At 49.5% G+C, this 24245-nt stretch overlaps 1 protein-coding gene across 2 annotated transcripts; it reads left to right on the top strand.

Moving 5' to 3' along the window:
• Nucleotides 1–435: 435 nt before the first annotated feature.
• Nucleotides 436–23873, top strand: LOC307156327 (kinesin-like protein KIF20A). 2 transcript variants are annotated; one of them, XM_079867619.1, is made up of 18 exons: nucleotides 436–681; nucleotides 762–857; nucleotides 2206–2325; nucleotides 13551–13689; nucleotides 14249–14433; nucleotides 15045–15135; nucleotides 15200–15373; nucleotides 16385–16496; nucleotides 16611–16673; nucleotides 17397–17540; nucleotides 17612–17774; nucleotides 18822–18998; nucleotides 19480–19619; nucleotides 19867–20032; nucleotides 22402–22513; nucleotides 22711–22781; nucleotides 22855–22974; nucleotides 23546–23873. In XM_079867619.1, the coding sequence occupies exons 1-18, from the start codon at nucleotides 577–579 to the stop codon at nucleotides 23789–23791; spliced, it is 2424 nt and encodes an 807-aa protein (XP_079723745.1). In that variant the 5' UTR covers nucleotides 436–576; the 3' UTR covers nucleotides 23792–23873. The 2 variants fall into 2 exon arrangements, with proteins under 2 accessions (XP_079723745.1, XP_079723746.1); XM_079867620.1 differs by lacking the exons at nucleotides 436–681; nucleotides 762–857 and adding an exon at nucleotides 1220–1274.
• Nucleotides 23874–24245: the final 372 nt, after the last annotated feature.

The raw sequence follows: 24245 nt of genomic DNA, 5'->3' as shown, positions 1-24245 counted from the left end.
TACAGCATTTATTAAACATTTCATATTAATTTCAACATTTACTAATACATTATTCAAATTAAAGGTTGTATTTGTTAACATTAGTTAATGCACTGTGAACAAACAATGAACAGCTGTATTTTTATTAACTAACATTAACAAAGATTAATAAACACTAACAAATGTATTGCTCACGGTTAGTTCATGTTGATTCACGATGAACCTTATTGTAAAGTGTTGCCAATATTTTAGGTTCAGGAAACCCTACCATCTTATTATTATATTATACACATTTAAAGCTAAATATATTGACAACTTTTAGTCACAAAAGCCCAGAATGCACCTGTGATTTGAAGTGAATCTACAGCCTAATGAACTTACAGGTGTGCTGAATGTCTTTAAGAGCTGATTGATGAGCAGGTGTGGCTAATGCATTCTGGGTAAGATCTCACCTGAGCTATTAAAGCTCGTTTTCATGTCTGAAACGGTTTCAAACGTTTAATCTCTAAGCCACTGACACACACATGTCAAGTTTGTGAAACTGCGCTTGCTTTAAGAACATAACTGTTATACGACAGTATAATCCTGGTGACGGTTATGGATATGAATGAAGACACCGTGTTGGCGATGGAGTCGACGGCTTGTGAACCTCATCATGTGGCTCTTCCGGAACTTTCTGGAGTTTCCTCCATAACATCACAGGTTATAAGATTGCAAATCTGTTTATAACACATAATGTCCATCTTTGTTTATATATAGCGCTGTGTGGTGTTTGTGTGCAGAGTGAAAGCGCTGAGATCTCTGAGCAACAGCAGCTTCGAGTTTACTTAAAAGTTCGGCCTTTCAGTGAAGAAGAGCTGAGAAGCAATGAAGAACAGGTACGGTTAAGCTCAATCCAATGATCATGTTTGACTTCGGAAACGTAGGACTTTAAAGGGCTCCTATATGCTCTTTTCAGAAGAATATAGTCTCTGATGTCCCCAGAGTGTGTATGTGAAGTTTTAGCTCAGCATACCCCACAGATATGTGTTTATAGCATGTTAAAATGGTCACTTTTAATGGTGAGCAAAAACATAGTGTTCGTGTGTGTCCCTTTAAATGCAAATGAGCTGCTGCTCCCGACACAGAGGGCGGAGCTTCACGAGCGCGCGCGCGTGTGTGTGAGCTTTTTAGTAGCTCCGATTACCTCACACACTGAACATTTCAAAAACTTTTGTCTTTTATGTATAAACGTTGGACAATGGAGATACTAAAGAAGTGACAACATATAGAATACAACAGGACCTTTCTGAATGGTTAGTTGATGAATTTGTGAATATGATGTGTAGTTAACTATCTTCTAGTCATTGATTAGCATATTCGGTAACACTTTAGCGTAATAGTCCGTTATTAATTATGGTAATTATGCAGTAAATAATTAGTACTACATTAACACTTCAGCTACTACTAACTGATATAGAAACGAGAAACTAATCCGTAACTAATATCAAATTTAAGAGAGAGTTCCTTTTACTAGGTAATCAATGATTACTGAATGATATTAGCCTTATTAATGACTATTAACTAACTGACAAATTATAAAGAACATTATCTTGTGTCAGACATAATCAGCCATAATTTTTACTCTTATTAGTAATTAAATGCATAATTCCTCATAGTGACTAACACTTGAGTAATTAGTGATGCATTTTATGATCATGTTGAGTAAAAGACAATTGCTCACATTTCAGACACGTGTGACTAGTAATTCTTTATAATTTAATTACTATTTAAGTTCTTAATGATTACCTAATAAGGAACTTCCTAAGTCCTAAATTCAATATTACTTGCTGATTATTAGTTAAGCTTGTTTTTATAATAGTTAATAGTGGCTGAAGTGTTAATGTAGTACTAATTAGTCCTGAATAGTTACTTATTAATGACGGACCATTATTTTAAAATGTTACCGAATATTCTGTCATGATGATCTATAAATCGTGTTCCCGGGGGTGGGGTTATGTAAATGTTAGGGCTAGTGATGTCACTAACCTGTGAAGAAGCTCGTTGTAGTTCCTACCAGCCGTTTGTTGTAGTCCTTAAAGCGATTTCTGTAAAAGAAAATATCTCCCTTTGAACTGTGAGTGTCGTAACTTTAATGTTGCTGGTTGAGCATAAACAACATCTGCACACTAACTAAAGTTAGAAAAGTGAAATCATAGTTAACCACCGCTTTATCTCTCCTCTCAGGGCTGTGTTGTGTTGGAGGATTCAGAGAACATCTCTCTTCACGCTCCTAAAGGATCCGCCAGCATGAAGAGCAGCGAGAAGGGAATCGGTCAGCAGGTCTACAAGTTCAGCTTCACACAGGTGAATGAGTTGAGCTGGGCGCAGGTGAGGGAGTTGAGCTTGGCGCAGGTGAGGGAGTTGAGCTTGGCGCAGGTGAGCGAGTTGAGCTTGGCGCAGGTGAGCGAGTTGAGCTCGGCGCAGGTGAGGGAGTTGAGCTCGGCGCAGGTGAGGGAGTTGAGCTCGGCGCAGGTGAGGGAGTTGAGCTCGGCGCAGGTGAGGGAGTTGAGCTTGGCGCAGGTGAGCGAGTTGAGCTTGGCGCAGGTGAGCGAGTTGAGCTCGGCGCAGGTGAGGGAGTTGAGCTCGGCGCAGGTGAGGGAGTTGAGCTCGGCGCAGGTGAGGGAGTTGAGCTTGGCGCAGGTGAATGAGTTGAGCTCGGCGCAGGTGAGGGAGTTGAGCTTGGCGCAGGTGAGGGAGTTGAGCTTGGCGCAGGTGAGCGAGTTGAGCTCGGCGCAGGTGAGCGAGTTGAGCTCGGCGCAGGTGAGGGAGTTGAGCTCGGCGCAGGTGAGGGAGTTGAGCTCGGCGCAGGTGAGGGAGTTGAGCTCGGCGCAGGTGAGGGAGTTGAGCTCGGCGCAGGTGAGGGAGTTGAGCTCGGCGCAGGTGAGGGAGTTGAGCTCGGCGCAGGTGAGGGAGTTGAGCTCGGCGCAGGTGAGGGAGTTGAGCTCGGCGCAGGTGAGCGAGTTGAGCTTGGCGCAGGTGAGGGAGTTGAGCTTGGCGCAGGTGAGGGAGTTGAGCTTGGCGCAGGTGAGCTTGGCGCAGGTGAATGAGTTGAGCTTGGCGCAGGTGAGCGAGTTGAGCTTGGCGCAGGTGAGCGAGTTGAGCTTGGCGCAGGTGAGCGAGTTGAGCTTGGCGCAGGTGAGGGAGTTGAGCTTGGCGCAGGTGAGGGAGTTGAGCTTGGCGCAGGTGAGGGAGTTGAGCTTGGCGCAGGTGAATGAGTTGAGCTTGGCGCAGGTGAGCGAGTTGAGCTTGGCGCAGGTGAGCGAGTTGAGCTTGGCGCAGGTGAGCGAGTTGAGCTTGGTGCAGGTGAGCGAGTTGAGCTTGGCGCAGGTGAGCGAGTTGAGCTTGGCGCAGGTGAATGAGTTGAGCTTCACGCAGGTGAATGAGTTGAGCTTGGCGCAGGTGAATGAGTTGAGCTTGGCGCAGGTGAGCGAGTTGAGCTTGGCGCAGGTGAATGAGTTGAGCTTGGCGCAGGTGAATGAGTTGAGCTCGGCGCAGGTGAATGAGTTGAGCTCGGCGCAGGTGAGCGAGTTGAGCTTGGCGCAGTTGAGCGAGTTGAGCTTGGCGCAGGTGAATGAGTTGAGCTTGGTGCAGGTGAATGAGTTGAGCTTGGCGCAGGTGAATGAGTTGAGCTTGGCGCAGGTGAATGAGTTGAGCTTGGCGCAGGTGAGCGAGTTGAGCTTGGCGCAGGTGAGCGAGTTGAGCTTGGCGCAGGTGAATGAGTTGAGCTAGGCGCAGGTGAATGAGTTGAGCTCGGCGCAGGTGAGCGAGTTGAGCTCGGCGCAGGTGAATGAGTTGAGCTTGGCGCAGGTGAGGGAGTTGAGCTTGGCGCAGGTGAGGGAGTTGAGCTTGGCGCAGGTGAATGAGTTGAGCTTGGCGCAGGTGAGCGAGTTGAGCTTGGCGCAGGTGAGCGAGTTGAGCTTGGCGCAGGTGAGCGAGTTGAGCTTGGCGCAGGTGAATGAGTTGAGCTTCACGCAGGTGAATGAGTTGAGCTTGGCGCAGGTGAATGAGTTGAGCTTGGCGCAGGTGAGCGAGTTGAGCTTGGCGCAGGTGAATGAGTTGAGCTCGGCGCAGGTGAATGAGTTGAGCTCGGCGCAGGTGAATGAGTTGAGCTCGGCGCAGGTGAGCGAGTTGAGCTTGGCGCAGTTGAGCGAGTTGAGCTTGGCGCAGGTGAATGAGTTGAGCTTGGCGCAGGTGAATGAGTTGAGCTTGGCGCAGGTGAATGAGTTGAGCTTGGCGCAGGTGAATGAGTTGAGCTTGGCGCAGGTGAGCGAGTTGAGCTTGGCGCAGGTGAGCGAGTTGAGCTTGGCGCAGGTGAATGAGTTGAGCTAGGCGCAGGTGAATGAGTTGAGCTCGGCGCAGGTGAATGAGTTGAGCTCGGCGCAGGTGAGGGAGTTGAGCTCGGCGCAGGTGAGGGAGTTGAGCTCGGCGCAGGTGAGGGAGTTGAGCTCGGCGCAGGTGAATGAGTTGAGCTCGGCGCAGGTGAGGGAGTTGAGCTCGGCGCAGGTGAATGAGTTGAGCTCGGCGCAGGTGAGGGAGTTGAGCTCGGCGCAGGTGAATGAGTTGAGCTTGGCGCAGGTGAATGAGTTGAGCTTGGCGCAGGTGAAAGAGTTGAGCTTGGCGCAGGTGAGCGAGTTGAGCTCGGCGCAGGTGAGCGAGTTGAGCTCGGCGCAGGTGAGGGAGTTGAGCTCGGCGCAGGTGAGGGAGTTGAGCTCGGCGCAGGTGAGGGAGTTGAGCTTGGCGCAGGTGAGGGAGTTGAGCTTGGCGCAGGTGAGCGAGTTGAGCTTGGCGCAGGTGAGCGAGTTGAGCTCGGCGCAGGTGAGGGAGTTGAGCTCGGCGCAGGTGAGGGAGTTGAGCTCGGCGCAGGTGAGGGAGTTGAGCTCGGCGCAGGTGAGGGAGTTGAGCTCGGCGCAGGTGAATGAGTTGAGCTCGGCGCAGGTGAGGGAGTTGAGCTTGGCGCAGGTGAGGGAGTTGAGCTTGGCGCAGGTGAGGGAGTTGAGCTCGGCGCAGGTGAGCGAGTTGAGCTCGGCGCAGGTGAGGGAGTTGAGCTCGGCGCAGGTGAGGGAGTTGAGCTCGGCGCAGGTGAGGGAGTTGAGCTCGGCGCAGGTGAGGGAGTTGAGCTCGGCGCAGGTGAGGGAGTTGAGCTCGGCGCAGGTGAGGGAGTTGAGCTCGGCGCAGGTGAGGGAGTTGAGCTCGGCGCAGGTGAGGGAGTTGAGCTCGGCGCAGGTGAGCGAGTTGAGCTCGGCGCAGGTGAGCGAGTTGAGCTTGGCGCAGGTGAGCGAGTTGAGCTTGGCGCAGGTGAGGGAGTTGAGCTTGGCGCAGGTGAATGAGTTGAGCTTGGCGCAGGTGAGCGAGTTGAGCTCGGCGCAGGTGAGCGAGTTGAGCTTGGCGCAGGTGAGCGAGTTGAGCTTGGCGCAGGTGAATGAGTTGAGCTTGGCGCAGGTGAATGAGTTGAGCTTGGCGCAGGTGAATGAGTTGAGCTTGGCGCAGGTGAATGAGTTGAGCTTGGCGCAGGTGAATGAGTTGAGCTTGGCGCAGGTGAATGAGTTGAGCTTGGCGCAGGTGAATGAGTTGAGCTTGGCGCAGGTGAGCGAGTTGAGCTTGGCGCAGGTGAGCGAGTTGAGCTTGGCGCAGGTGAATGAGTTGAGCTTGGCGCAGGTGAATGAGTTGAGCTCGGCGCAGGTGAGCGAGTTGAGCTTGGCGCAGGTGAGCGAGTTGAGCTTGGCGCAGGTGAATGAGTTGAGCTTGGCGCAGGTGAATGAGTTGAGCTTGGCGCAGGTGAATGAGTTGAGCTAGGCGCAGGTGAGCGAGTTGAGCTTGGCGCAGGTGAGGGAGTTGAGCTCGGCGCAGGTGAATGAGTTGAGCTCGGCGCAGGTGAGGGAGTTGAGCTCGGCGCAGGTGAATGAGTTGAGCTCGGCGCAGGTGAGGGAGTTGAGCTCGGCGCAGGTGAGCGAGTTGAGCTTGGCGCAGGTGAGGGAGTTGAGCTTGGCGCAGGTGAGGGAGTTGAGCTCGGCGCTGGTGTGGGAGTTGAGCTTGGCGCAGGTGAGCGAGTTGAGCTTCGCGCAGGTGAATGGGTTGAGCTCGGCGCAGGTGAATGGGTTGAGCTCGGCGCAGGTGAGGGAGTTGAGCTCGGCGCTGGTGTGGGAGTTGAGCTCGGCGCAGGTGAGCGAGTTGAGCTCGGCGCAGGTGAGCGAGTTGAGCTCGGCGCAGGTGAATGAGTTGAGCTTGGCGCAGGTGAATGAGTTGAGCTTGGCGCAGGTGAATGAGTTGAGCTTGGCGCAGGTGAATGAGTTGAGCTTGGCGCAGGTGAATGAGTTGAGCTTGGCGCAGGTGAATGAGTTGAGCTTGGCGCAGGTGAATGAGTTGAGCTTGGCGCAGGTGAATGAGTTGAGCTTGGCGCAGGTGAATGAGTTGAGCTTGGCGCAGGTGAGCGAGTTGAGCTTGGCGCAGGTGAGCGAGTTGAGCTTGGCGCAGGTGAATGAGTTGAGCTTGGCGCAGGTGAATGAGTTGAGCTCGGCGCAGGTGAGCGAGTTGAGCTTGGCGCAGGTGAGCGAGTTGAGCTTGGCGCAGGTGAATGAGTTGAGCTTGGCGCAGGTGAATGAGTTGAGCTTGGCGCAGGTGAATGAGTTGAGCTAGGCGCAGGTGAGCGAGTTGAGCTCGGCGCAGGTGAGCGAGTTGAGCTCGGCGCAGGTGAGCGAGTTGAGCTTGGCGCAGGTGAGGGAGTTGAGCTCGGCGCAGGTGAGGGAGTTGAGCTCGGCGCAGGTGAGGGAGTTGAGCTTGGCGCAGGTGAGGGAGTTGAGCTTGGCGCAGGTGAGCGAGTTGAGCTTGGCGCAGGTGAGCGAGTTGAGCTCGGCGCAGGTGAGGGAGTTGAGCTCGGCGCAGGTGAGGGAGTTGAGCTCGGCGCAGGTGAGGGAGTTGAGCTTGGCGCAGGTGAATGAGTTGAGCTCGGCGCAGGTGAGGGAGTTGAGCTTGGCGCAGGTGAGGGAGTTGAGCTTGGCGCAGGTGAGCGAGTTGAGCTTGGCGCAGGTGAGCGAGTTGAGCTCGGCGCAGGTGAGCGAGTTGAGCTCGGCGCAGGTGAGGGAGTTGAGCTCGGCGCAGGTGAGGGAGTTGAGCTCGGCGCAGGTGAGGGAGTTGAGCTCGGCGCAGGTGAGGGAGTTGAGCTCGGCGCAGGTGAGGGAGTTGAGCTCGGCGCAGGTGAGGGAGTTGAGCTCGGCGCAGGTGAGGGAGTTGAGCTCGGCGCAGGTGAGCGAGTTGAGCTTGGCGCAGGTGAGGGAGTTGAGCTTGGCGCAGGTGAGGGAGTTGAGCTTGGCGCAGGTGAGCTTGGCGCAGGTGAATGAGTTGAGCTTGGCGCAGGTGAGCGAGTTGAGCTTGGCGCAGGTGAGCGAGTTGAGCTTGGCGCAGGTGAGCGAGTTGAGCTTGGCGCAGGTGAGGGAGTTGAGCTTGGCGCAGGTGAGGGAGTTGAGCTTGGCGCAGGTGAGGGAGTTGAGCTTGGCGCAGGTGAATGAGTTGAGCTTGGCGCAGGTGAGCGAGTTGAGCTTGGCGCAGGTGAGCGAGTTGAGCTTGGCGCAGGTGAGCGAGTTGAGCTTGGTGCAGGTGAGCGAGTTGAGCTTGGCGCAGGTGAGCGAGTTGAGCTTGGCGCAGGTGAATGAGTTGAGCTTCACGCAGGTGAATGAGTTGAGCTTGGCGCAGGTGAATGAGTTGAGCTTGGCGCAGGTGAGCGAGTTGAGCTTGGCGCAGGTGAATGAGTTGAGCTTGGCGCAGGTGAATGAGTTGAGCTCGGCGCAGGTGAATGAGTTGAGCTCGGCGCAGGTGAGCGAGTTGAGCTTGGCGCAGTTGAGCGAGTTGAGCTTGGCGCAGGTGAATGAGTTGAGCTTGGTGCAGGTGAATGAGTTGAGCTTGGCGCAGGTGAATGAGTTGAGCTTGGCGCAGGTGAATGAGTTGAGCTTGGCGCAGGTGAGGGAGTTGAGCTTGGCGCAGGTGAGGGAGTTGAGCTTGGCGCAGGTGAATGAGTTGAGCTTGGCGCAGGTGAGCGAGTTGAGCTTGGCGCAGGTGAGCGAGTTGAGCTTGGCGCAGGTGAATGAGTTGAGCTTGGCGCAGGTGAATGAGTTGAGCTTCACGCAGGTGAATGAGTTGAGCTTGGCGCAGGTGAATGAGTTGAGCTTGGCGCAGGTGAGCGAGTTGAGCTTGGCGCAGGTGAATGAGTTGAGCTTGGCGCAGGTGAATGAGTTGAGCTCGGCGCAGGTGAATGAGTTGAGCTCGGCGCAGGTGAGCGAGTTGAGCTTGGCGCAGTTGAGCGAGTTGAGCTTGGCGCAGGTGAATGAGTTGAGCTTGGCGCAGGTGAATGAGTTGAGCTTGGCGCAGGTGAATGAGTTGAGCTTGGCGCAGGTGAATGAGTTGAGCTTGGCGCAGGTGAGCGAGTTGAGCTTGGCGCAGGTGAGCGAGTTGAGCTTGGCGCAGGTGAATGAGTTGAGCTAGGCGCAGGTGAATGAGTTGAGCTCGGCGCAGGTGAGCGAGTTGAGCTCGGCGCAGGTGAATGAGTTGAGCTCGGCGCAGGTGAGGGAGTTGAGCTCGGCGCAGGTGAGGGAGTTGAGCTCGGCGCAGGTGAGGGAGTTGAGCTCGGCGCAGGTGAATGAGTTGAGCTCGGCGCAGGTGAGGGAGTTGAGCTCGGCGCAGGTGAATGAGTTGAGCTCGGCGCAGGTGAGGGAGTTGAGCTCGGCGCAGGTGAATGAGTTGAGCTTGGCGCAGGTGAATGAGTTGAGCTCGGCGCAGGTGAAAGAGTTGAGCTCGGCGCAGGTGAGCGAGTTGAGCTCGGCGCAGGTGAGCGAGTTGAGCTCGGCGCAGGTGAGGGAGTTGAGCTCGGCGCAGGTGAGGGAGTTGAGCTCGGCGCAGGTGAGGGAGTTGAGCTTGGCGCAGGTGAGGGAGTTGAGCTTGGCGCAGGTGAGCGAGTTGAGCTTGGCGCAGGTGAGCGAGTTGAGCTCGGCGCAGGTGAGGGAGTTGAGCTCGGCGCAGGTGAGGGAGTTGAGCTCGGCGCAGGTGAGGGAGTTGAGCTCGGCGCAGGTGAGGGAGTTGAGCTCGGCGCAGGTGAGGGAGTTGAGCTCGGCGCAGGTGAATGAGTTGAGCTCGGCGCAGGTGAGGGAGTTGAGCTCGGCGCAGGTGAGGGAGTTGAGCTTGGCGCAGGTGAGGGAGTTGAGCTCGGCGCAGGTGAGCGAGTTGAGCTCGGCGCAGGTGAGGGAGTTGAGCTCGGCGCAGGTGAGGGAGTTGAGCTCGGCGCAGGTGAGGGAGTTGAGCTCGGCGCAGGTGAGGGAGTTGAGCTCGGCGCAGGTGAGGGAGTTGAGCTCGGCGCAGGTGAGGGAGTTGAGCTCGGCGCAGGTGAGGGAGTTGAGCTCGGCGCAGGTGAGGGAGTTGAGCTCGGCGCAGGTGAGCGAGTTGAGCTCGGCGCAGGTGAGCGAGTTGAGCTTGGCGCAGGTGAGCGAGTTGAGCTTGGCGCAGGTGAGGGAGTTGAGCTTGGCGCAGGTGAATGAGTTGAGCTTGGCGCAGGTGAGCGAGTTGAGCTTGGCGCAGGTGAGCGAGTTGAGCTTGGCGCAGGTGAGCGAGTTGAGCTTGGCGCAGGTGAGGGAGTTGAGCTTGGCGCAGGTGAATGAGTTGAGCTTGGCGCAGGTGAGCGAGTTGAGCTTGGCGCAGGTGAGCGAGTTGAGCTTGGCGCAGGTGAGCGAGTTGAGCTTGGCGCAGGTGAGCGAGTTGAGCTTGGCGCAGGTGAGCGAGTTGAGCTTGGCGCAGGTGAATGAGTTGAGCTTGGCGCAGGTGAATGAGTTGAGCTTGGCGCAGGTGAATGAGTTGAGCTTGGCGCAGGTGAATGAGTTGAGCTTGGCGCAGGTGAGCGAGTTGAGCTTGGCGCAGGTGAATGAGTTGAGCTTGGCGCAGGTGAATGAGTTGAGCTCGGCGCAGGTGAGCGAGTTGAGCTTGGCGCAGGTGAGGGAGTTGAGCTCGGCGCAGGTGAATGAGTTGAGCTCGGCGCAGGTGAGGGAGTTGAGCTCGGCGCAGGTGAATGAGTTGAGCTCGGCGCAGGTGAGGGAGTTGAGCTCGGCGCAGGTGAGGGAGTTGAGCTCGGCGCAGGTGAGGGAGTTGAGCTCGGCGCAGGTGAATGGGTTGAGCTTCGCGCAGGTGAATGAGTTGAGCTCGGCGCAGGTGAGGGAGTTGAGCTCGGCGCAGGTGAGGGAGTTGAGCTCGGCGCTGGTGTGGGAGTTGAGCTTGGCGCAGGTGAGCGAGTTGAGCTCGGCGCAGGTGAGCGAGTTGAGCTTGGCGCAGGTGAATGAGTTGAGCTTGGCGCAGGTGAATGAGTTGAGCTTGGCGCAGGTGAATGAGTTGAGCTTGGCGCAGGTGAATGAGTTGAGCTTGGCGCAGGTGAATGAGTTGAGCTTGGCGCAGGTGAGCGAGTTGAGCTTGGCGCAGGTGAGCGAGTTGAGCTTGGCGCAGGTGAATGAGTTGAGCTTGGCGCAGGTGAATGAGTTGAGCTCGGCGCAGGTGAGCGAGTTGAGCTTGGCGCAGGTGAGCGAGTTGAGCTTGGCGCAGGTGAATGAGTTGAGCTTGGCGCAGGTGAATGAGTTGAGCTTGGCGCAGGTGAATGAGTTGAGCTAGGCGCAGGTGAGCGAGTTGAGCTTGGCGCAGGTGAGGGAGTTGAGCTCGGCGCAGGTGAATGAGTTGAGCTCGGCGCAGGTGAGGGAGTTGAGCTCGGCGCAGGTGAATGAGTTGAGCTCGGCGCAGGTGAGGGAGTTGAGCTCGGCGCAGGTGAGCGAGTTGAGCTTGGCGCAGGTGAGGGAGTTGAGCTCGGCGCAGGTGAGGGAGTTGAGCTCGGCGCTGGTGTGGGAGTTGAGCTTGGCGCAGGTGAGCGAGTTGAGCTTCGCGCAGGTGAATGGGTTGAGCTCGGCGCAGGTGAATGGGTTGAGCTTCGCGCAGGTGAATGAGTTGAGCTCGGCGCAGGTGAGGGAGTTGAGCTCGGCGCTGGTGTGGGAGTTGAGCTTGGCGCAGGTGAGCGAGTTGAGCTCGGCGCAGGTGAGCGAGTTGAGCTTGGCGCAGGTGAATGAGTTGAGCTTGGCGCAGGTGAATGAGTTGAGCTTGGCGCAGGTGAATGAGTTGAGCTTGGCGCAGGTGAATGAGTTGAGCTTGGCGCAGGTGAATGAGTTGAGCTTGGCGCAGGTGAATGAGTTGAGCTTGGCGCAGGTGAATGAGTTGAGCTTGGCGCAGGTGAATGAGTTGAGCTTGGCGCAGGTGAGCGAGTTGAGCTTGGCGCAGGTGAGCGAGTTGAGCTTGGCGCAGGTGAATGAGTTGAGCTTGGCGCAGGTGAATGAGTTGAGCTCGGCGCAGGTGAGCGAGTTGAGCTTGGCGCAGGTGAGCGAGTTGAGCTTGGCGCAGGTGAATGAGTTGAGCTTGGCGCAGGTGAATGAGTTGAGCTTGGCGCAGGTGAATGAGTTGAGCTAGGCGCAGGTGAGCGAGTTGAGCTCGGCGCAGGTGAGCGAGTTGAGCTCGGCGCAGGTGAGCGAGTTGAGCTCGGCGCAGGTGAAGGAGTTGAGCTCGGCGCAGGTGAGCGAGTTGAGCTCGGCGCAGGTGAGCGAGTTGAGCTTGGCGCAGGTGAATGAGTTGAGCTTGGCGCAGGTGAATGAGTTGAGCTTGGCGCAGGTGAGCGAGTTGAGCTCGGCGCAGGTGAATGGGTTGAGCTCGGCGCAGGTGAATGAGTTGAGCTCGGCGCAGGTGAGCGAGTTGAGCTCGGCGCAGGTGAGCGAGTTGAGCTTGGCGCAGGTGAATGAGTTGAGCTTGGCGCAGGTGAGCGAGTTGAGCTTGGCGCAGGTGAGCGAGTTGAGCTTGGCGCAGGTGAGCGAGTTGAGCTTGGCGCAGGTGAATGAGTTGAGCTTGGCGCAGGTGAATGAGTTGAGCTTGGCGCAGGTGAATGAGTTGAGCTCGGCGCAGGTGAATGAGTTGAGCTTGGCGCAGGTGAATGAGTTGAGCTTGGCGCAGGTGAATGAGTTGAGCTTGGCGCAGGTGAATGAGTTGAGCTTGGCGCAGGTGAACGAGTTGAGCTTGGCGCAGGTGAATGAGTTGAGCTTGGCGCAGGTGAATGAGTTGAGCTTGGCGCAGGTGAATGAGTTGAGCTTGGCGCAGGTGAATGAGTTGAGCTTGGCGCAGGTGAGCGAGTTGAGCTTGGCGCAGGTGAATGAGTTGAGCTTGGCGCAGGTGAATGAGTTGAGCTTGGCGCAGGTGAGGGAGTTGAGCTTGGCGCAGGTGAGGGAGTTGAGCTTGGCGCAGGTGAATGAGTTGAGCTTGGCGCAGGTGAATGAGTTGAGCTCGGCGCAGGTGAGCGAGTTGAGCTCGGCGCAGGTGAGCGAGTTGAGCTCGGCGCAGGTGAGGGAGTTGAGCTCGGCGCTGGTGTGGGAGTTGAGCTCGGCGCTGGTGTGGGAGTTGAGCTTGGCGCAGGTGAATGAGTTGAGCTTGGCGCAGGTGAATGAGTTGAGCTTGGCGCAGGTGAATGAGTTGAGCTTGGCGCAGGTGAATGAGTTGAGCTTGGCGCAGGTGAGGGAGTTGAGCTTGGCGCAGGTGAATGAGTTGAGCTTGGCGCAGGTGAATGAGTTGAGCTTGGCGCAGGTGAATGAGTTGAGCTTGGCGCAGGTGAGCGAGTTGAGCTTGGCGCAGGTGAGCGAGTTGAGCTCGGCGCAGGTGAATGAGTTGAGCTCGGCGCAGGTGAGGGAGTTGAGCTCGGCGCTGGTGTGGGAGTTGAGCTTGGCGCAGGTGAATGAGTTGAGCTTGGCGCAGGTGAATGAGTTGAGCTTGGCGCAGGTGAATGAGTTGAGCTTGGCGCAGGTGAATGAGTTGAGCTTGGCGCAGGTGAATGAGTTGAGCTTCGCGCAGGTGAATGAGTTGAGCTTGGCGCAGGTGAATGAGTTGAGCTTCGCGCAGGTGAATGAGTTGAGCTTGGCGCAGGTGAGCGAGTTGAGCTTGGCGCAGGTGAGGGAGTTGAGCTTGGCGCAGGTGAGCGAGTTGAGCTTCGCGCAGGTGAATGAGTTGAGCTTGGCGCAGGTGAGCGAGTTGAGCTTGGCGCAGGTGAGCGAGTTGAGCTTCGCGCAGGTGAATGAGTTGAGCTTGGCACAGGTGAATGAGTTGAGCTTCGCGCAGGTGAATGAGTTGAGCTTGGCGCAGGTGAGCGAGTTGAGAGCTTCGCGCTTTTTCGCGCACGAGGTCGGCAAAGACACTCAATGTAAGATATTTAGAGCTGAATTAAGAGTTATGCATGAAATTGAGTTATTTTGAATTTAAGTTGAAAGAGTGAGGAATGTGCTTAAATTAAATTACTGGATTTAATCAATAAATGGTAAAGGTAAATAAAATAAAAAATAACAATCTCCCAAAAAATTGCATTTAAAAATAGAAAAAAATAAAATAAAGTATAATTTAAGGCTTTAGGTCATTTTGACCCGCGAGGGAAGGATGAGGGTTTAAAGGTGTTTTTTTTTATTTTTTTTATTTTATTTTTTTTCGAAATGCAGATCTTTGGGCCGAAGTGCTCCCAGACCAAGTTTTTTGACGGCACCATCAGCTCACAGGTGCACGAGTTCCTTCATGGCAAAAACGCATTGGTGTTCAGTTATGGAGTGACCAATGCTGGGAAAACATACACCATCCAAGGTGAACTGAACCTTATTAAACACACATTCTTCTGATGTGTTCAAGTCCTCCTGAGACTGTATTTACAAGGTCATGTCACTTTCATCGGAGTAAGATGGAGTACTTTTTCTTAATTACACACAAATACAGCAAGGTTCTTAATCTACTTCCAGAAAATGAAGGAATGTGCATCAAGTGTCTTTTTTTATTTTTAAGTCATGAAGACACTGTAAACTCTATTGTTATATTAATGCTATCATGTCCTGTGCAGGCAATCGGCTTACTTCATTGTAAATTCTAGCAATATCACGGCTAAATACCTTTAAGTATTGTGGTATTCTGGTATTCCGGTATTCCACCGTGTTTCTCACTGAGAGCGGGGCTTAAAGAAAATCCCGAGCTCCCCACTCGCATTTACGACATTGTGGTGCCAATCTTTACGACATGACTTGAACGCACCATTTTATGGAAGGTCAAAAGGGTCAAAACATGTGAAACACGCTTTGGCCCTTTTGTCCTTCCATACCGTTTGATGCATGTACTCTTTGACGTCATCTCCTGTGAAACGGTCCGGTTCAAGGTTCCCAGAAGGACCCGGGGATCCTGCCACGCGCACTGGATATGGTGTTCCGGCATGTGGCGGGCCGCCAGTACGAGCACGCGGACCTGAAGCCGTTCCTGAGCTCGGATGTGCAGAAACTGGACTCGGAACAAGTCAAAGTGGAGAAGAGCGCCAAGGCAGCGCTCTTCAGTTTACTCAAAGAGGTACGAGCTTCAAAACCACCCGATTTTTGGTTTCCCAAAACATGCATTTGTACCGTTTGTTTTTGGTTAGCCAGGAACGGTTTTCGTTATGGAAATAGAATATTTTTTTTTTTTTTTTTTTTAGGATTGTAGAACGTTCCCGTAACGTCCTATTAACCTTTTCATATTTATTGATGGGCGCGCAGTAAAGAAAGTTACAAACCCACGTATATTTGAGATCTGTATCCATACTACATTTTTTTGCTGTACAATTGGATTTATCTGAAATGTGTTTTTTACTGATCCAATCCAGGTTGTAATGAACTGTTGAAATATAGGCCTACTTTATGAAAAATGACCCATTTCAGCATAACATATGGTTATAAAATGAAACCTAAAAATAACCTGCAGGGAACATCCAAGCTAGTTTTCTCATCAGTTTGAGACATGTACTCTCTTAAAAGATGGTTTTTTTAATGCTTGGCTAACTAGAAGACACTGGCCAGGTTTAATTAATGCGTTAATGTTTCTCGCTATTGTAATCCTGCAACGCTCCTCCATCACTAATGAACTGGTTCTTAAACTCGTCGTCGTGTTAAAGCTTAATCACTGTGTGGCTTCTCTCTCCTCAGGATCCTGAACCCACAAGAGCCAGTCGAAGCAGAAGCTCGAACTCCTCCGTCAACAGTTTGTCGTTCTCCAGTGTTTCGTATGACCATACAGGTATAAGCGGTTACGACGGCTAAACGTGTGTGTGAGCGTGTTTAATCTCTCGCGTGTCTCCCAGTGGACAGTGCCGATGTCACAGCTGATGAAGGCCTGTACTGCGTCTGGGTGGCGTTTTACGAGATCTACAACGAACACGTGTACGACCTGCTCCAGCCGGGCCCCGCCAGCAGAACCAGGAGACGGCCCGCGCTGAGAGTGTGTGAGGACAGCACCGGGAGCTCCTACATCAGAGGTACGTCCGTACAGGAGTGTGTGTGTGCCTGTAACCGTCTGGTGATCTCCGCATGTCATCACAAATGATTTTTTTTTTTTTTTTTTTTTTTCTCTCAATTAATGTACTATTTTAGTTCAAACATGTTTTATTTAAATTTTATTTAGTTTTTTTAGGGGAGTTTTGGTACTAAAGTATATATTCACTATTTATTATCCATTTATTCACTTTGAGCATAGACCTGAAAATAAAATTTCCAACTTATACTGTCATTAATCTTGAATGCTTTAGAGCAGGTGTCACCAACCCTGCTCCTGGAGGGCTACTGTCCTGCAGACTTTAGGTCCAACCCTGTTCCAACACACCTGCCTGTAATTATCAAGCAACCCTGAACAGCTTGATTAGCTGGTCCAGGTGTGTTTGATTGGGGTTGGAGCTGAAATCTGCAGGACTGTAGCCCTCCAGGAGCAGGGTTGGTGACACCTGCTTTAGAGCGACAGACTGAAGTTCGATCACTTTTCCAAGACGACACTTGGCAGATTATTGCTGAAGTGAGAAGTTTTAAAAAGTGAACGTAAAAAAATTACAGAATTTTACGTTAATTATGAAAATGTATTATGAAAATTTTTATATAATTTATGAAATATATATATTTTCAAAAACATGCTTTACTCTAAAACTGAGAAAACCAAAGCCATAAATCTAAACAAGTTTCTAAATCTAAACAAAAATTTGAGGTTGATCTCTCAATAAATGAGCGTTCAGTGAGATGTTGTTCGGCTGCAGTACCAAACGCTTCCACTAGAGGAGATTCGTCTCCCGTTCATTTCCAATGCGCTCATGAACCTGTTTGAATCATGTCCATGACTGTTGTTTTGTTCACACAGCAAGTGCCAAATCCTTCAAGTTTCGTACCATTCCGATGAAGAAAAAAAAAATACTAACAAACAAATGTAAAATTTCAGTCAAAAATGACAGAAGAGCACCAGAGGGTTAAAAGACTCTGATGGGTGTATGTGTGTGTCGTTGTAGATCTGCGATGGGTTAATGTGCAGAACGCTGAGGAGGCCAGTAAAGTGTTACGCGTGGGCAATAAGAACCGAAGCGCAGCCGCGACCAAGATGAACCAGTCGTCCAGCAGAAGGTCATCATGGGTCTGATATCCCGATCCCATGGGTCTGATATCCCGATCCATGAGTCTGATTAGTACTGAATATATATTTCGACGCAAAAGCAAAACCTTTGGTCTGTTTTACAGTCACAGCATCTTCACCATCAAACTGATCCGCCTCGACGGAGCAGATGTTCAGGGACTGTCGGAGTAAGTGAACTGTAAAACATATGATCAAGAAGTTATGAAAACATATTTTTACATTGCTATATCTCATAAGAAATGTTGAAAATTGTTTAACTTATTTTGATAAGTTATACAAAGTCAGTTTAATGTAATTTAAGTTGAAATGACTTAAACATCCAAGTTGGTTGTACTTAAATCTAAAGTCCCACTGTAGTCAATTTTGTCCCTTAACTCTGATCACCAAAATGACATTCATGTTTTTACCTTGAAAAATGTCTTCATGCCTTAAAATATCTTGAATGTAACTCGACACCCTTGCCTCATTTAGTATGCGCGGTTCTATGAATATGCAAATGAGCCCCGCCTCCACTCACTCCCTCAGCTCAGAGATCCACTGGTGGACGATCACACGTTGATCTGATTGGTTACAAGGTAGTTTGTGACGTCAGAAACACCAGCGATTTCAAAGCGTGTTTTTGAGACTGTCTTTGGTTCACTGCAGTTTTAAGGAGGAAATACTCAGCAATGCTGTCGACTTATGAATTTACACATGCTTTGTCTTAAAGCAGATTAAAAACACCACAGACACAAACAACATTTTCACCACAGGGGGACTTTAAGCAATTTTCAACATTTGTTATACAAGATTCAACTAATTTAAGTAGAAATAACTTGAAAATCCAAGTTTATTGTACTTTAAAAATTAAAAAATTTGAAAGTGTAATGTCTTTCTTTCCTCGCATAAAGTCTTTCACTTTGTGACTTGGCCGGCTCCGAAAGATGCAACAAAACCAAAACGTTTGGGGAGCGTCTGAAAGAAGCTGGAAACATCAACAATTCACTGCTGATTCTGGGCAAGTGCATCGCAGCGCTGAGGAACCAGAGTCACAGGTACTGGCGACCGCAGGCGGAGAACCGCAGTTTACACGCTTCTGTTCTCATAACGCGTCTGATCCTCGAAGGATGAAGAGTTACGTGCCGTTCCGCGAGAGCAAGCTGACCCGGCTCTTCCAGGGCATGTTCTGCGGGCGAGGACGGGCGTGCATGATCGTCAACATCAACCAGTGCGCCTCGACTTACGACGAAACCCTCCACGTGATGAAGTTCTCTGCGGTGGCCAAGCAGGTTTGGGGTCGATTACTGACATTACAACCAGGCTTTGAAATTTAACTTTCACTCACCGGCCAATTTGGCTACTAAATAGTTGTTTATTTGTAGGACAGATTCATAAGTTTACAGACAGTTTAAGCAAACTGACCACGTCAACTAGTGATGGTTGATTTCGAAGCTTCTGAACCTTTTCCAATCATTTATTTGGAGCCAGTGATTCAGAGTGTGTATCAAACTACCAAAGTCATGTGATTTCAGTAAACGATGCTTCGTTATGTCATAACCAGCGTTGCCAATTTACAGACTTTTGTCACCTAGATTAGCGACTTCTCAGACCCATTTAACATCATTTTTTATTTATTTTTAAGCAACTAGACATGTTTTGGATTGCTGGTTAACACAGTCAGTCACTAAATCAAAAACCGCTTTATTGGACATTTGGCTATATTAAAATTACAGTGTGTGAACGCGGACTAGGAGAGAAAATGGATGTAAACTGTCGCCAGTTAGCGCATTACGCCATCTAGCAACATTTAGCGACTCTCTGAGCAAGCTTTAGCTACTTTCCATTGAAAATAGTTGGCAACATAACGGTTTCCAAATGTCAACGATTCACTGCTAGTGAACCGCTAGTGATCTCTGTGAACCCATGAACCAGTGTCTATATATGATTTTCACCTGATCTCAGATCAGTTTCATACATTTGTAGACATTTAATGGCATAAAGAGTTGTAGTTAAGTCTCTTACTGGTCTGATTAACCAAGCTCTTCATAAACAATAAGCTCTACACTTAATAAAATAAAACCTTTATTAGAGACACTTCATATTTAGTGGTATCAGATGATTTGTTAACTGCGTTTAATAGATGACAGCTTGTAAAAGCCGTTTTTCTGCATGTTTTGACTGAGTTTTTGCTGCATTTACACTGTTTGACCAGCAGGGGTCGCCAGCGTTTGGCACTTCCATCAGTGAATCAATTGAATTGCTTTGGCAAAATGATTCAGAGTTTCAAAGCCTCATTTCTCCCATTGCCCGTGTCGTCTGGGGTCTGTGTGTGTCAGGTGATACAGGTCATACCTCAGAGGTCAATCGAGTCTCTGGCACCTCGTCTGGTGGGTCTGGATGGGAAGCCGTTGCTGAGAAACGGAGTGATTGATGACGAGGCTGTGGATGAATATCTGTCAGAGGAAGAGTTGCTGGACGGAGACGAGGCCGACGTGTCCATATTACCCCAAGAGGTGCTGGAGCGCTTCAACATGACTCTTGCAAAACACTGCAAAAACACTTCTTGCTTGGTATTTTTGTCTTGTTTCTAGTCCAAATATCTACAAATTCTTAAATTAAGATGCATACGATATTATGTCTTGTTTTCTGGGTATATAAATCAAAATTAAGTTTTTTTTTTTTTTTTTTTTTTTTGGTTTTGTTTTTTGTTTCTTTAAAAAAGCTAAATTATCTGCCAATGTGGTAAGAAAAATAATCTTAATGCAAACAGAAACAAGATTATTTTTCTTACCCCCATTGGCAGATAATTTTGCTAGTTAAGCAACAAATCACTTACTTAATTTATATACCCAGAAAATAAGACGTATCGTATGGCATTTTACTACTACAAATTTTTTAGATATTTGGACTGGAAACTAGACGATGCTAAGAAAGAAAAGCGTTTTCTGCAGTGCAGAGATGGAGAGCTTTGCCATGTTTGTCGTTGTCTCGCAGGAGTTGTTGAACTTGGTGGAGAGCTTGCGGTCGAAGCTGATGGCCGAGCGCAGGAAGAATCTTCTTCAGGAGATCCAGATCCGGAAGGAGATGGGGGACGCGATGCTGCAGCAGATCATGGAGGCGGAGGAGCTGCACAGGTGACGAGCCCGAGCGCACCACCGGGACACCTGGAGGCTTCACCTGATGGAGACTTCCAGTCATGCGTTATGAATTAAGGCCAGATAGTTTCAATCAAAACTAACTTTAGCTGGATGATAACTTTATTCTAGAGCTGCTGTAAAGCCTAAACACTGTTACTGTAATCTCCTATTATCACTGTGAAGCTGCTGTGAAACATCTATATTGTTAAAGAGCTGTATAAATGTTGACTTGACCTGTTTTCAGTCGTCAGCTGGAGGACCTGAAGGAGAGCTATGAGGAGAAGATGGACAGCACGTTTGAGATGTATAAAGAGGCGTTGAAAGAGCACGCGTACCAGTGCGCTCTGGAGAGACTGGAGGAGGATTACATCCCGATAGACGAATACAGCGAAGAGCAAGAGCGAGCTAAGGCACGCACACCTTTACATCTAAACCCCAGTGCTTGATGGGAGTGTTTGAGCAGAGGTGGGCTTGTGTGTGTTTGCGCAGGTAAAATTACACCGGTTCGCTTTGAAGGAGGGATTTCTATTAAATGCTTGTGCACTTCCGACAGTGTAACAATCTAGTTCAATTTATTAATTGACAAATCTCGTTTAATAATGATAATGTCGAAGCACCAAAGGTACGAGTGTTCTTCCGCTCTGGAAGTCTACTGCAGCCCATAGAAAGGCTTGATGAAATTTGGCACACCGATAGAGGACAGTCTGAACTTTAACCACAGCAATTTTGGAGTATCTAACTTGATCCCTCTAGCGCCACCAACTGTACAAATTGTCAATTATGTTTGTTAACTTTTGAAATGTAAGGCCTAGAAACAATCTGATTTCTCGTTTCACGATGACTTGATTGCACCGCATGACGTCAGTTTTCAGTACTTTTTCAAAACTCCTAGACTGTTACTCCGATTTTCATGAAAATTAAACCAGATCATGCCACCAAAGTTATGGAGTTAAAGTTGATTTGTCAAACTGCTTCTGAATGATGCGCGAACGAATTCGTAAGAGTGCAAGGCTAGATCTCAGCAACGCTTTAGCGTATTCTGGCCAAACTTGGTGTGTGTTATGACAACCATGACATGAGGTCACCTGCACAGTTTCGGCACAGTGCCACCTAGTGGTCAGGAGATATGCTCTTTTTGCTTAACTTCTGAACAGTTCAGCCAAAAATCACTAAACTGGTCTCTATAGAGTCACTGCAGCGTGCCGAATCGAACAAAACCATATTGGCCATTTTGGGCATCTACCTTTTTGTATTTTCTCTTAAAAGCAATCTTTTACGAACGCATTACCATATCGTTATGAAACTCTGTTCGTCACCATGCCCTAAAGCTAATCAAAACGTTTTGCGGCAGTGCTACCTTGTCAAATGTTATAATGAAATTTCAAAATATGCTAATAGCTTTTGACTTTTGCCTATTGTGAAGAAACTGTTCTTAATAGTTTCCTTGGGTCATACCGAGAACACGTACCAATTTGCCGTAGTGTGCCAAACTTGCTTTCCGCCATTTTGATTTTCTTTAATAACCTACTTTTCGAACTCCTAGACCGTTTATCCGAGTTTCACAAAAATGAAACCGTATCATCTCCAGACCATGCCGACACGAAGTTATGGATTTCGTGTTGATAGACTAAACCGTTTTTGTATTCTGCAACAAATTTAAGGCATGGTGCCAAAACGACTGAGGCTTTATCTCATGCAAAGTTTGGTGTCAATATGTTGAAGCATTAGGATCTCTGCAATGCTTTGGCATATTGACACCAAACTTTGTCATTGTCGCTTCACTCTGAACACACCACATCAATTTGGTCACAGCGCCACCTATTGGTCCAAAGTGATAAACCATTAAATCATGACTAATGACTATTTATAATTTTTCAGGAATTTAGCCTAAAATCATCTTAATGTCTTTAACTGCTCGTTGCTGCAGGTGGTCTGATGTTCCAGGTCTTGTTCTCGTTTCTGCTTGGCCTCTTAATGACTGCTTGCAGTGGTTTAAAGGAGAACTCCGGTCAATTTTAACATTGAGCTCATTTTTTTGTACATTTGGAGTGCTGTCAGTACAGAGAACAACGACAAAAATCAGTGTTGCCTACACCGAGTTATTCTATTTTTAAAATTTGCACCCTGTTGACTTCAATGGGGCAAGTACTAAACCTGCTTTTAGCCTCTTAACATCCTTGATGTGTCATTACAAGTGCCCAGCCATGTGAGTGATTCCTTCTGAGTGAACACGAGTGAGTCTGACTGCAGTAGATGTGAAAGAAATGTATAAAAATGATGTTATTTAAGCCAGCGCAAATACCTTTGTTTGCATCCTGTTTTTCGGTTGAAGTCCAAAGTAGTCGATTGCCGAGTTCACGCGCGTGATCATAGGTATTAAACCTATGCATGTGAACTCTGCAATCGACTACTTTGGACTTCAACCGAAAAACAGGATGCAAACACAGGTATTTGCGCTGGCTTAAATAACATCATTTTTATACATTTCTTTCACATCTACTGCAGTCAGACTCACTCGTGTTCACTCAGAAGGAATCACTCACATGACCTGTGCACTTGTAATGACACATCAAGGATGTTAAGAGGCTAAAAGCAGGTTTAGTACTTGCCCCATTTAAGTCAACAGGGTGCAAATTTTAAAAATAGAATAACTCGGTGTAGGCAACACCGATTTTTGTCGTTGTTCTCTGTACTGACAGCACTCCAAATGTACAAAAAAATGAGCTCAATGTTAAAATTGACCGGAGTTCTCCTTTAATCACTATCATTTTACTTGTAGGCGCTTGAGAAACGTGTATTTGAGTTGGAACAGAAATGCCGGTGTTCTGGTCCTCAACCCCTCAAACAGGACAACTCCACGCAGACAAGCCCACTGCCGTCCGTAGACCCAGGTGTGTGTGTGTATCAGCCTGTGTGTGTAATCCTGACCCTTTTTGGCCCCCAATGGAAAACGGCTTATAAATCATACTTGGATGTATTTTTTTTAAATATAAAACTGCAGGAAGTTCTGTGACGATTGTTTAGGGGTAAAGATCTAATATACAGCTTGTAAATAATTCTCTGTATATGATCTCCATTAACTGTGCAGATGCAGAAAGGTATAAGATGCTGTACAAGGAAAAGTGTGCGGTGGAGAATCTGTGTGTGGAGAAGCAAGAGGTAAACGCACAACAGAGATGAAGACATCCTGAAACTGCTGCAGAAACCTCTGAGTTCCTGCTTTGTGTTTTAGCTGATCGTGTCTCTGGAGCGGCGCATCCGCGAGCTGAACGAGACTCTTCAGGAAGCCGGCGAGAGCTATATGGAGAAACTTGCTGAGGTCCAAACTCTACAAAACAGACTCTCGAATCAGGTTAGAACACTTAGATGAGACCTGTGCTGACCATAGACTGATCAAACACATGGGCGTAGTGTGATGTCACTTGGCGTGTTTCTGAAGGGCATTTTTGAAACCCAAAGTGGGCGGAGCCGGCCGTCGCCATCTTGGCAGCGCGTCACTCCCGGAGAAACAAAAACGGGCAAAAAGGCTAATTAGCTGACGTGACGCTAACAGACAAACGGCTAGTAGTGACATCTGCGACAATCCACCTGTCACTCAAGTGGCTGCGCCCTTAATTATGCAGAACTTTAAGGCTTAATAGAATTTAAACGGATGAGTTATTAAAAAATCACCCGCCTCACAGTCGTCATGAAGGGCAACATTAGCGATATAGACCAAAACCACTTTTTGCACCAGACTGTAAACGGGTTTTATTCTGCTGTAAAGTTGGGCATTTTAAAATGGGGGTTTATGGGATTGACTCTTCTGCAGCCGGTCTCTAGTGGCCAGTGGATGAACTGCAGTTTTTAAGTCTCTTCCGTGTTGGACTCGAGAGAGACCGGAAGGTGTCCGCTGGTTCTGAGAGCTGTGTGTGTGTTGACAGGAGCAGAAAGCGGAGTGTTTGGAGAGCGACGCCAGCGCTCGAGAGCAGGAGATCGGGCGTCTGCGTGAGGAGGTGAAGCGTGCGTGTGTCGGGTCGTCTCGGGCGAGTGTGTGTGTCGGGTCGCGTCCGCGCTGTGGTCTTCTGCTCAACATTAAAGAGTCCATGACTCCTCCGTCCACTGGGAGTCTCTGCCGCACCATCAGGAAGTCTGTGAGAGCCACGACTCTGAGGAAGAAGCCCAGCTGATCATGAGCTGGAGCGCTGTGTGTTTGTTCAACGTTTCTATTTAGGTTTTTATTTGTGTAATAAAAGTGTATTTTAAAGTCTTTTTCCACTTTTTTAAATCTCTTTGACTCTTTCCAACTTATATTAGTGATTCTGTAATAGTGATCAACAGGGCCCAGCTGTTCAAACGTGTTCTGATGTGATTTTGGCTTTGGGATTGCACATATCTTGAAAATGGGTTCAAGAAATCAGAATTAATCACTAAGATTGTCAAAGCTTTAGTAAGATTTAAATACCCCCTGTAGTCAATGATTTTATCCCTTAACTCATCTTTGATCACCAAAATTACTTAAATGTTTTTTCCTTATTGCCTTAAAATATCTTGAATGTAACTACACCTTATTTAGTATTCATGGTTCTATGAATATGCAAATGAGCCCCGCCTCCACTCACTCACAGCCATATAGTGATGACA

Source organism: Squalius cephalus (genome assembly GCF_949319135.1).
Source record: "Squalius cephalus genome assembly, chromosome: 3".
Taxonomy (NCBI): domain Eukaryota; kingdom Metazoa; phylum Chordata; class Actinopteri; order Cypriniformes; family Leuciscidae; genus Squalius; species Squalius cephalus.
Note: the sequence above shows the minus strand (reverse complement) of the source record. Positions and strands in the feature narration are given on the sequence as shown.